Source organism: Hyposmocoma kahamanoa, unplaced genomic scaffold (assembly GCF_003589595.1).
Source record: "Hyposmocoma kahamanoa isolate Upper Pololo Valley unplaced genomic scaffold, ASM358959v1 102, whole genome shotgun sequence".
In the NCBI taxonomy this organism is placed as follows: Eukaryota; Metazoa; Arthropoda; class Insecta; order Lepidoptera; family Cosmopterigidae; genus Hyposmocoma; species Hyposmocoma kahamanoa.
Window position 1 is genome coordinate 16,171,304 of NW_020653337.1, and position 12,587 is coordinate 16,183,890.

At 33.2% G+C, this 12,587-nt stretch overlaps 1 protein-coding gene across 1 annotated transcript in view; it reads right to left on the reverse strand.

Moving 5' to 3' along the window:
- Positions 1 to 2,105: 2,105 nt before the first annotated feature.
- LOC113233183 (alpha-tocopherol transfer protein-like) overlaps positions 2,106 to 12,587 on the reverse strand; it is a 46,308-nt gene continuing 35,826 nt past the window's right edge. Inside the window, exons 2-6 of the mRNA XM_026468208.1 lie at positions 9,705 to 9,858; positions 9,473 to 9,567; positions 5,168 to 5,318; positions 4,300 to 4,493; positions 2,106 to 2,926 (exon numbers count right to left, since the gene is read on the reverse strand). Coding sequence (XP_026323993.1) covers positions 2,579 to 2,926; positions 4,300 to 4,493; positions 5,168 to 5,318; positions 9,473 to 9,567; positions 9,705 to 9,843 — 927 coding nt within the window. The 5' untranslated portion in view covers positions 9,844 to 9,858 and the 3' untranslated portion in view covers positions 2,106 to 2,578. The remainder of the gene's footprint in view (positions 2,927 to 4,299; positions 4,494 to 5,167; positions 5,319 to 9,472; positions 9,568 to 9,704; positions 9,859 to 12,587) is intronic.

Consider the following 12,587-nt stretch of genomic DNA (forward strand, 5'->3'; position numbering starts at 1 on the left):
GGTTATTAATAAACAAGTAAATTAATTTCTTTACATTTGTGAAATAAAATTACAAATATAAAAAAAACTTACAATCAAACACTTAGGTATTACCAAGCTATTACCTTTATTGGTATACTTTAGACAGCTATTAAAGTATCCAACTTTGAAACAGCCCAACTCTATATTATAACAAGTTTAGAAACCACTTCCCTTTTCCATTTATAAACATTACAGAGACAAAGTGGTCAAAATTGTTTCTATCCCTTTTTGCGCAGAACAGTGACCCCAAAACAAGTATGCGGGACCAATGACCCCAGTACACGAGCGGATGGATTTTGAAAACTTACAACAAACTTGGAGTATATAAATTATGTGACGGTGTATTTGATGTGGAGCAACGTCAATTTTCTTATTGGAAAACTGAACGGGAAATTCTTCAGATTCACTTAGTAGACAAAAGTTACAAACTGGTATGCCTATATAAATTTAAATATTACAATAGTATAATGTAATAGTATGGTAGCTGCATTCACACGTAGCAGCACGGCTTATATATGTGCACTGTGCACGCCCACCACGCGTTGTGTACGGACGCACACATTGGCATAATAATGAAAGGCTCACGGGACGATCAGCGCAGTGCTAAGCAACGCGAGTGCATTGCAAAATTATGCGAATGTGTGCGTTCGTACAATGCACTCGGCGGGTGTGTACACACACAAACCGCGCTGCCACGTTTGTATGGAGTTATCATACTTGTCTTATTTACTATGATATAAAATAAATTAAATTAAATTCATTTATTTTGGGGTAACAGTGACTCATAACTTACATAAAACATTATATTGAATCAATTTATAAAAATTCAATTAAACGTTCATTATCATAAAAACCTAAATATAAATGATAAATAAATAAAATCAATCAAATATAATTAAAAAAAGTTCCAGAGTTTCATAGATGACACCAATTTATATATGTATATAAGATCATTGACTGTTGTCAATTAATACAGGTAATTTCTACTCTTCTGGCAATAAAAAAACTTGCTCAATTATGTCAGTAAATCAGCGTCAAGAAATTGTATTGATTGTTGAGGACATTTATAAAATAAAGATCATTGGGTAACACTATATAACACGATTTTTATTTCTGAGCTATCAATATTTCCTAAAACTTTATTTCTCTGCAAAAACTTTTATGATGGACTAGATCAATATCCGGCTAAAATCAAACAAACCTATTTAGGTTTACCGTATTCGGGTAAAATTCGTAAAGATTTATCTGGAGCGTAGCAATCTAGAATTATGATCTCTAATTACCCAAGTAGAAGACGGGGGTGATGGTATCAGAGTTGTAGCGAATATCAGCATCCGCGTAAATTATACAACCTGGACAAATTAAAATATCTTCATCCGCATCAGCCTCCACATTGATTGATGCTGACATTCATTGGGGATATTCGCGTCGTGACTTTAATTTACAAACCATCCAGAAACAGACTGCAAGCTCACAAAGCAGCTCAATCGTCGTTGAGAAAATTTCAATAACATTAAGCAAGGCAGGCTAATTGATATTATGCAGGTTGACTGTTTTTGATTACATAATATGTCTCAAAATCATTGAAAAAATTAAAATCATTATTACACTCAACCTGAGTGTAATAATATATTTTATAAACAATGAAACAAAAGTCTATTTATTTGTAATTTTCACATGTCTGTGATTTTTCTGAAGACAACATTGAATTTGCCTACACGTTATCAGATTATCAGTTGTTGAAGCAAAAAAAAAAATATTTTGATATTTTTTATTCTACTTCAGTGTACTTATTAGATACGACGTCTCGACAGGAGCATAAGAACATATTAGTACTCGTGCTCCTTCCAGTAGGAGCACCCAGTAGGAGCATGAGGAAACGGCCTCAATAAAAATCAGGTACATTTTTCACGATTTTTTTAAAATAGATAATGTCAGCATCTACTGATGGTAAAGTAAACAATCAACATCCCCATGCGATGATGTGTAAAAACCTGCATTATCAACAAACCTGGTAAGTATGTAGCGGGTAAAATAAAAACCAAATGTAAATGACCTTACGCCAATATAAGGTGTAGATATTTATTAAATTGTGTAAACATAACATATTGTAAATTGTAGTTTGGAAAACAAAGCACTTTTGATTAAAGGCAATTTTGTTCACCAAATTAGTCTTATTCCATAATCTTATTCTAAAATGTCTTACGATTTTTATATTAAGTAATGTCTACAGGGTTTTAATCATTCACATTGAATGTAAATACTTTATCACAGGTTTTTGACGAATCGCTTTTCACTTAAATATTAAAGTATACTAAAGTAACTAATCTACTTGTTTACATTTATCATGATTAAAGAAAAACTACATACGAATTAGTTTCAAAGTAAAATGGTGCAGTGGAAAAGTGACAAAAATTGCCAAAGAAAGTAAAACAAAAGTATACTAACATAAAAAAAAATACTCACATGTTGTTTAAAAAAACAATAATTAAAGTACATTTATCAATGAGAAATTATTATTTTTTTAATGTTCTTAAACTAAGTTATTTTTATATTCTTACGATAACTTTATTCCATTCTCGTTCAGGCGTCTCAAAAGTTCCGGACTGATTTCATTCTCTCGTAACTTGTACCCGCTGGCCAGTATTTCTTTGGCTAATTCATAATTATTCCTTAGACATTCAAGCCAAATTGTATAAGGATAGTCCTGCCATATACCTCCGTATCTCTTCGGCAAGTGTTCAGGGTGAACGTATCTATGTAGCGATGTGACGTCATAGCCGTGAAAGTAGATTTTCGACTGCATATCCGTGGTGAGAAACGGCTTGAAAATGCTGTAGATTTTGTCGAAAATCCAGGAATGGTTTATGATGTGAATAGCGTATGTCACCATCGGGAAACTGGTCTGTTAAACAAATGCATATATTTAGTTATTACGTACTGTATTCTATCCGCTAGCGATTCTGCATCGTACGAACAAATACACTCGTCTTATCATGATATAAGATTCAATTAAAATATTAAATCTGCCTTCCTCGTCATAACATTGTGCATTTTGGTAACTTTCGAGATGTTGGCACCAGTAGTATTTTTTTTTCTTTGGAAAATGTCAATTACCCAGATTTTGCTTAACTATTTAACTGAAATTAAATAAGACATAAAAAAACCGATTAGAGAAGGTTGTAGTTCTCGTTTTGCTGATTCCAGACATGTTAATAATGCAATTTCATTAAAATGTCGATTACGTCATGATAAGTAGGAGATAAGAGTACTGTGCCTGTACCATGAGTTTACTGTGACAGTTGTCGCTAGCGACCACGTAAATTACTTCACAATTTTGTATAAAATATGCAGCGCCCCTAGTGGTCAGAAGAAGAGACAGCATTTTGTATACAAACATTTTACGCGGTTGCTAGCTATAACTGTGACTGTAATCTCATGGTAGAGGCACGAATCTGCGAATGCGCTTGTTTGCGAAAGGCTTGCGAGCTGCACATGTGCATTACGTAGTGCGATCCGTTCACGTGCCCCTCGCGCGCATTATGAGATGACATTACAGAGGCGCACTTAAAAGTCTCCTACCTACCTCAGCTTGAGTTCAAATTTTTCCCGTACTGAATCTGTTCTATTGCGTGGGTCTGTTCTATGAGTGGGAGGGACACTAGCTTTATTTCAGAATTTATATTTATACTAACGAAATTAAAGCCACTTGAAAAATGTATATCGTATACTATACGTGTTCTATTTAGTTTAGTTGATATTAAAAAAATCACTAGTGTTATGTAAAATACCTATTGAATACAGCGGTTCTCTTGTAAAATTTCGAGGTAAGTTTGTGTTTTTTTTTCAATCGTGCGCGTGCGCGTAACACTCATGAAGCATATGGAATTTCAAATTTAAAGGTTATGTCCATATTAGCTAGCAAATCCGCTAATTTTACGTTAGTAATATTTACAGTGGTTACGTTAGCGATGCAAACGCGCGTTCGTGAAACGCTTGATTGCATCGCTACACTTTGCGATTTATAGACGATTGTATCGATGCAAACGTGCGACTGCAATGATACTAACGCGTGATTGCAATGCAATCGTCTATAAATCCCAAGCGTAGCGATGCAATGGCGCGTTTGTGTCGATGCAGTCGCGCGCTTGCATCGCTGCTTAAAATCGCATGCGTGTGTAAAGGTAGACGATTAGTAACTGCATCGCGTTTGCATCGCTGCTAAAAGTCGCCGTGTGTAACCGTTCTAAGATATAAATAATATAATATTGTACTCACCACTAGCATTTTAACGATTTTCGCGGCAACAGCAGGCGTTGCCTGCCAGGCGTGTTGTGTCCCGATGTCCTCTAGGTCAACAATCGCCACACCGCCAAGAATCTGAGTACGTGGCTCGAAGGAACCGACCTCCAGTGCCAGTATCATTCCCTTGAACATATCTGGTACGGATATTTCTTTTGGATCCCAGCAACCTGTAAAGATTATTTTATTCCTGTGTATATTATATATTTTAATACTTTACTTTCTTCATTACATTACATTAATTGTGAAGGAAAAACATAACATAAAACTTGCATGTCGGAGACAGTTCATATAATTCCTAGAAGACGTTCGAAATTCTGCGATTCTGCTAATCTAACTCGGCATAGCTATTATCTAATAATTTCTTAGTGAAAATCCATACATATATTACGGGCAATTTTTGATAAGTCCGACTCTGTATTAATAATACGAGCATCAAATGGACAATATAATAAACACTCCATGATTTTCCCCGTCAGTATGAATAATGACCATCCTGTCTCGGTCATAGTAATGAAACAAATGATGTAGTGTGTTAGTTAGATTAGGTTATTGCTGACGACAAAATGCGCCACACTGTGGCACAAAAATTAAATGTCCCGCGAGAAGTAAGGAATTATTCATACTGCCCAGTCTTGGGCCTCGATGCATTAAATGGACCACGAGCAGTCCGGTTAAAATAACAAATTTACCAATTTGCCTGCTCTTGGTCATTATATAATGACCATTCCGTATTATTAATGCCCGATTAAGAAAGATGATAATAAATCTTAAACATACAAGTATAAAAACAGCAAAACATCCCAAATTATAACGCAATAACTTCATAATAGTAGTAATTTACCGATTCTAAACATAATCAGTCTTCGGTCGTTTTGATCGCGGTAAGGTGGTACTGCAATAATGTTGGCTTCCCCGATTTGTTGGAGATCCAGAGGATATATGTTGTCAAAGAAATCGGGGTTATTTTCTTTGAATTGGTAGTAGTTTACCATCTGGAATTAAAAAAAAAAGATTAAGCCAACGAATGAATACGACAAATTATTATTATAACTTTTTTATTAATAAAAACAGACTTCAAAAGTTTGCTTATCCGCTTTCGGTATGTTAGGTACATATATTTGTCAAGTTGTATTGTAATCGATTAACGGAAAGTTGGTGAAATCCAATAAACCAGATTTATCCCTTAGTTTGCCACCCTTAGAGGTGGAATATTTTCATAAAATTTGAATGGAACAAACTACTGAGGTATTCCTTTTCAAAAAAAAGATCATCGAAATCGGTTAACAAATGTCGCAGTAATCGCATAACATACACTCAAAAAAAATACAGTCTAATTGAGAATATCCTCCTTTTTTGAACTTTTAAAATGGGCAAAACCATAAACCATTAAACCATAATCTTTATCATAACTAACGTCGACATTTTTAACGGAATTGTGTTGTTAACATATTTTACTGCTATTAAAATAGTGTTCTAACTCAAAATATGTGAAATTTAATATTATGTTCCACTACTATTACAATAGTGTTGTAACTCAAAATGTGTGAAATTCAAGATTATGTAATTGCTGTACGTAAAATTTAATTCTCTACACGTCTATAAAACCGTCGTTAAAATATTGTAAGAAACAATTAAAATAAATTTACTTAACTCAAAATGAGACAAACTTTTTGCAAACTAGTTCTGCATAAAACATTCCTTTTATTTGGCAAGTAGGGAATTGTTTAGATGTCTTTAATAAATAAACTTTAACCTATACATAAATCGATTCTGAAAAATACACTTCTTGAGTTAATACAGTATTGTATTAACAGTGCGATATCATTACTGAACATAAAATTTGATAAAACCGTCGTTAGAATATTGTAAGAAACAATCAAAAGATATCTACTTAACTCAAAATGATTTACACTTTATGTGAGCTAGTTCTGGCCAAAATAATCGTTATTCAATAATATGAAATTATTTTTTCCATTTTATTTTTAAATATATTTGAGAAATTGTTTAAGTGTCTATAATAAACTATAACATACATTTTAATGATTCTTTTTGCGGGAAGTGAGCAATTCGTTTTTCATCGATTCTGAGAGTTTCCTTTTTGAGTTAATACACTACTGTATTCACAGTGCGAAACTAGATCTATAACCCACTATAAGCGGTTTTTATTGTTAAGAGTCGATACTACGTCAGCTCTAATTCTAATTTTTCTCGTACTGAATCGGTTTTATTGCGCGGTTCAAGCGGCAGGAATACTGGCTTTATTTCAGCATTTTTTTTACAAACGTAATTAAATCCATTTGAAAAATATATAAATATGTGTTCTATTTAGTTCAGTTGATATAAAAAAATCATTAGTAATAATATGTAAGTACCTATTGAATACAGCGGTTTTCATGTAAAATTTCGAGGTAAGTTTGTGTTTATTTTCCTTTTGTGAAAATTTTTAGGAATTGTGTTATCACACTGTATATTAATTAATGTATCCTAATAATATATCCTCAAATTTACTATTATATTTTTTGCAAAGTGATTCATTCAACACTGTCACTGTTATGCGAAATCAACCAAAGCCATTCAAGGTAATATAGACTCTTAAGTAAAATCAGCTTAGGACATTTTTAAACATTTCAATTTGAAATGAGAAAAAAATCACTATGTTTCATGGGCAAACCGTAGTCTTTGAATAGCGAATATAAATTAAGTCTGTAGAACAAATATAATTAAGTGTATGGAACAAACATCGTGAGAAAACTTAAAAAGCTTTTTTTACAAAAAGTGAATTACATCGACCCTGGAAAGGTAAAACGTTAACGTGCATTTGGAAAATATTACAAGACAGCGATTTAAATTATTTTTTTTTTAAGAAAAAGTTATCTCTAGTTTTATATGTTATATAGAAAACTAGAAAATTTTAACTTTAACATATAACAAATAAAATTAGAGTTATATATTTTTTTTATTTTTTCTTAAAAAAAATATTTTCAATCGCTGTCCGTATATTATAGTTTTTGCAGGCCGTTCATCACTCTTTCATATTTTCCATATTCAGGTCCTCTCATATTTGATTCTTTGCTTTGGAGCATATCCGCGTACAACGGTATAATTTTTTTTTCCACCATATCGGGAAGTATGCGTTCTATTTCTATCAGTGAGTAAGAACTTGTTTCTTTATATGTATATATATAATGGATTTTTAAAAAAAGAACATTTAAGCTTAACGGATAAAAGGTCAAATGGTCGTTCAACTCATCGTAACTGTGTGCAATAGTGTTTACATTTTAACCTAATGGATGCCAAAGATAAAACCAATAACAATACTAATGGTCTTCTACACAATGTAAAAAAAGTCAAAATTGCCTGGTTTCAAACTACGAAACTCCCTGTATATTGAGTGCCAGAGCAACGGAAATCACTCTGGGGCACTTCCCAAAACACCTAGACCAGAGCTAATTTAGAAAAGTTTATTTCCTAAATTGGTTCTACCGGGAATCGAACCGGGACCTCCGCATCCAGCGCCCACAGTGTAAACCGTTAGGCCACCGATACAATATTACGTAGTCGGTACTAAAATTAAAATGTTGTTGAGATCGCAAATATACGTAACACTGCGTATAATTACAACGTATAAAAATAATATTTACGAGACGGTAACCTACGCAGTATTGTTGTTTGCTTTCCATTTTTTATTTGTAAGAACACTTAACTGACTTTCGTTTTCTTTAAATTAAAGTGTTGGTTGATATATGACTTCATGTTGTAAACCAGAAGCATTTTATTTCAAAATACAAATTACGTATTTGCAGTGAGTTAGATTTAAAAAGTCATAGTTGCCTAATGGTTTGACCTACCGCCTCTTGAGCAGAAGCCGTGGGTTCGCAACCTCGAGTTTCTCGGAACTTATATGAGAAATTTTATTTGAAATTTACTATGAATTTTTCGCTGAAGGAAAACATAGTGATGGAACCTGTACGTCGAAAAAGGTTCACAACTTTCAGAAAACTTGTAAAATCCCCAATATGTATTGGGTCAGCGTGGCGGATTATGGCCTAGACCGTCGCCTGAGAGGAGACCCGTGTCCAGCAGTGGGATGTATAAATGGGTTGACGATAATGATGAGTTAGATTTTCTGTGATTTCCGTTATTTAGAAGTAACAAAGTTATATATTATAAATTTTATTTCGTATTTTATTTCAGCTGTTTCAAAATACTTAAACGTAAGGATGCAAAACGCATAGAGTTTCGTTAATCTACTCGGGATATGCTGTGTAATTGCGTAGCCGGCCTCTACCTTGTCGACAGACTACGTAATATGGCATAATTGGCATCAATGGGTCCATGAATGCCACGTTCGACAACGTTATTGTACAAAATGGTCGCAAACTCACGTTTCTCATCATATCATATTTATCTAACAAATATATATTTAAGAAAAACATTATCGTAACAAAACGTATGTAAAATATATATAACCTAGGAAATTAAACTATTTTTCCGGATTTAAATCGCGTATATTTGTTGTCAACCGTGACCATGGGACCTGTAAAGGGCCCGAAACGTCGGTTGGTTTAGGGGTGTAAAGAAATCATTATATATAATATTTTTAAAGTTTATAGAAATAAATAAAAAATAAAAAAATAAAAAAAAATAGTTTCATTTCCTATGTGTAACAATCGCGAAAACTTAAGAACTCGATATATATAACCTAATTACATAACAGGTTTCTGTATTTAAAAAAAACAAGTACGTGTCTCTCGAATTTTTTTAGTTTATACAAAGTTTATAAATTTTTAGATATTCCGCGTCTATTTGAGGAAAGCATTATTTATTTTCAAGAAATTAGTAAGTAGTAGCAAACGTAGCAAACTACGTAATAAGTTTAATACAAAGATCGAATACTAAGAAAAATTCCTTCGATCTGGCTGGATTTGAACCAGCGCCTTCAGTACACCTGAAAAAATAATTAAATATCATGCTAGTAAAACATCGTGATATTCAATAATAAACTTAATATTACAATCAAACTACATTGTTGCAATTACTAGTACTTAGATATAAATATTTAAAAAATATTTTTATTTCTGCCCAAATTACCTAACTGAATTGGAAGCCTAAAAATTATTTTATTCAATATTTATAAATGTCTCACCAGTCTATGCGCTTTTGCGGGTATGAAATTGCGCGCGCGCAGAAACTTAACCAAAAACTTGTCATCCATGCGGTGCGGAGTGCATTCGCCTCTCTCTGAAACAGGAAGTTTTTTTATTTTCATTATAAATAACAAAATAACAAGATCCAGGGTAAAATAATACATTAAGAGAAGATGGTTGCAAACTCGTGGCGATTTGTTATATGTAATTTGTCAACCTTTTAACCCTTACCATAGATCATGTCCCTGAGTTCATAGATGGCCTTCAGTCGCGTGTTGGGGTCTTCGCCACAGTGCGTACGCGCATACTCTAGTACTTCTGGCGGCGGTTCACCTAGATCCACATCCACATTACACTCGGGACTCGGCATTTGCGCCCGCGATTCCTATAATATCAATATTTTCATTAATTAATTAATTATCACTCACAGGTGTACTCACTAACTTTAATATGATTGCAAGTAACCTTAATGTATTTTTTATCTTTTTTTTTTCAACTTAACAAAAATATTTAATTTATTTTTATCCATTGCTTATAAAGTATTATAATTAGGAATACCTATAGAAATATTATTCCTACGGGGCCCTGGTTTCCTGAAATATATGTCACCAGCTTAGTTCAGGCATGTCTCTCACAATATATTTACTTTATTGTTTTTTGCGTTTCGGTGTAATAATTTGATCAATTTTGTTTAATGAAATACCCAGTTATTGTTTTAAATTGATTACTAGTGTGGAATAGTTTTTTAGTTTTTACTGTACTATGTGTATTTGATAATGTATATTGAATGCTAAATAATATATAAATGAATAAATAAATGTTAAATAAATAAATAAAAAAATAAAGATATTATTACTACTTTATTTTTCTTTTCTCTGCTTCTTGGCTGGTTTTAACAAATGGGGACCGAAGTCCAGTAAATGCAGTGTGGTATATAATGTATCTATTGTTGAGGGTGTGTTGTGATAAGAGCCTATTTCATCTTTTTCACCGACTTCAAAAAAAGGAGGAGGTTCTCAATTCGACTGTATGTGTTTTTTTAGTATGTATGTTACGCGATAACTCCTCCATTTGTGAACCAATTTTGATGATTCTTTTTTGTTGGAAAAAAAAAGAAAATATTCCACCTCTAAGGGTGGCAAACTAGGGGATGAATGACTTTTGAGGTCAGTTTTTTTAGCCGGTGCTTAGGTTAGTTGTATTTATGTACATTATTATTATTATTATAGTAACCAATCGGATTACGACTAATTTAAAATTTATTAGTAAACCCTCGCTAAACATCTTTGGACGAATGACGTCACTGTATAAGATTTTTAATTACTTTATCGGGCAAGCGCGCGCGATGTTACAATAGGCCTAACTGTCACTGTCTGTAATGTACATTTCAATTTCTGAAGTTCGTTCTGAATGTGTATATTATTAGACATTCCATTGACGTCAGGTTGTCTTCCAAGTTAGATATAAGGCAACAGTTTACTCTCTTCTATCCCTGTTGTAGCGTTGTTTTTATTGTTGGATTGTAAACGGAGAGACCATTACAAATATAAATTCAATAAAAAGAAAAATAAATAAAGTTAAGTCTAACGTCTAATTTGCAGTAAAAAAAATTCAGAACTAATATACGAGGTCTAGCGTCTTTGTGCTATTGACTCTCTATTCAAAATATTTTTTTTTATAATAACAAGTGACGTTACGAGCAAGTCGTGTGCCACGCCTGTCCATAATAGTTGCAGTTCCTCTCAGAGCTTTAAATCCGCAAAGATCTGAAGGGTACTGTAATAACTATATTTCTTTACTTGTAAACAATATTTTATAACTAACAAGCACGTAGAAAATAACTGCATGAATTCCTAACAAAAAATACGTTTTGGCGCTTACTTAGATTTTTTTTTAATAAGTAGATTAAGGACAGCTAATTCTAATTCTGCGTGTTTGCGAAGACAAAAAATGTTGTTATTTTGATTAAATCAACTTCGCACCTACGTAGTCGCTGCATAGACAAGATGTGTAAAGTGAAGGTTCAGGGATGCTAGTATAACCCGATGTGACTGCGGTGTGACATGTGACAACATAGTTCATGCAGCACTTGCTCGTGTGCCTCTCGTGCCCACGAAGGAAGATCTATACGCGGCCACAGATAGCGCAGCCACGGTGGCAATATATTATTCAGACATACTATTCAAAATCAATGTAATCCTACAAGAAAAGAAGCATGGACATGATAAGAAGAAGAAATATATTTTCCGATATTATTTATTATTTCTTAATCGCGTATTAAAGCTCGGCGACTGTTTGTATGTAGTTACTACTATTTTTAAGCTATTATAATTACAATTTGTAGTAGATTATTTTTCATCATATCACAATTATTATTATGAAATAACAAATTCCACGATTGAATAATTACACTCCAGACGTGGGACGCGACAAGCGTAAGACACATTTGAATGACCGTCAAGTGCAATTTCAAGCACTGCTGGTAAATATTATAGACTTTAATTCTAGTAATAACATCAATATAGACGTCTGATATTAATTCTAGCGCCACAATTGTACATCTAAAGTCTTCGCTTCAAAATTGCTGTGTCTTTGACCGATACGAAATCAATAAAAGGTTATAATATTTTATTTTTATTTTATTTTATCAAGTGACCGGGCGAACAAATCGTGCGCCTTATGGTACCCTACACGCCTGTCCATAACAGTTGCAGTGCCACTCAGAGCTTTAAATCGCAAAGATCTGAGGGGCAATGACACTGTACCCGTGTCACACTGAATCATAAGTTGACAAGTCCCATATGCCTGTAATTTCACCAACAACCCTTAATTTTGTTTAGTTCATACTGCCACACCACCGGCCACTCTCGGCATTTCAATTTGCCATTACGTGGTCATTACATCTAATATGTATGTACACTTAATAATAACATAATTTTCAATTTGTTGTTTTCATTAAAGCCGACAACTAGGTGTATCGTATCACTGACTTTTTTGTAGATCTTGTGATGTGTTAGTCATAATTTTGTAGTTTGTCACGTATATCCTCATTGGTCAGCTCACGCAAGTCGTTTCGACTCGTGTACATGTCAAGTAGGGTACGCGCGAAACACA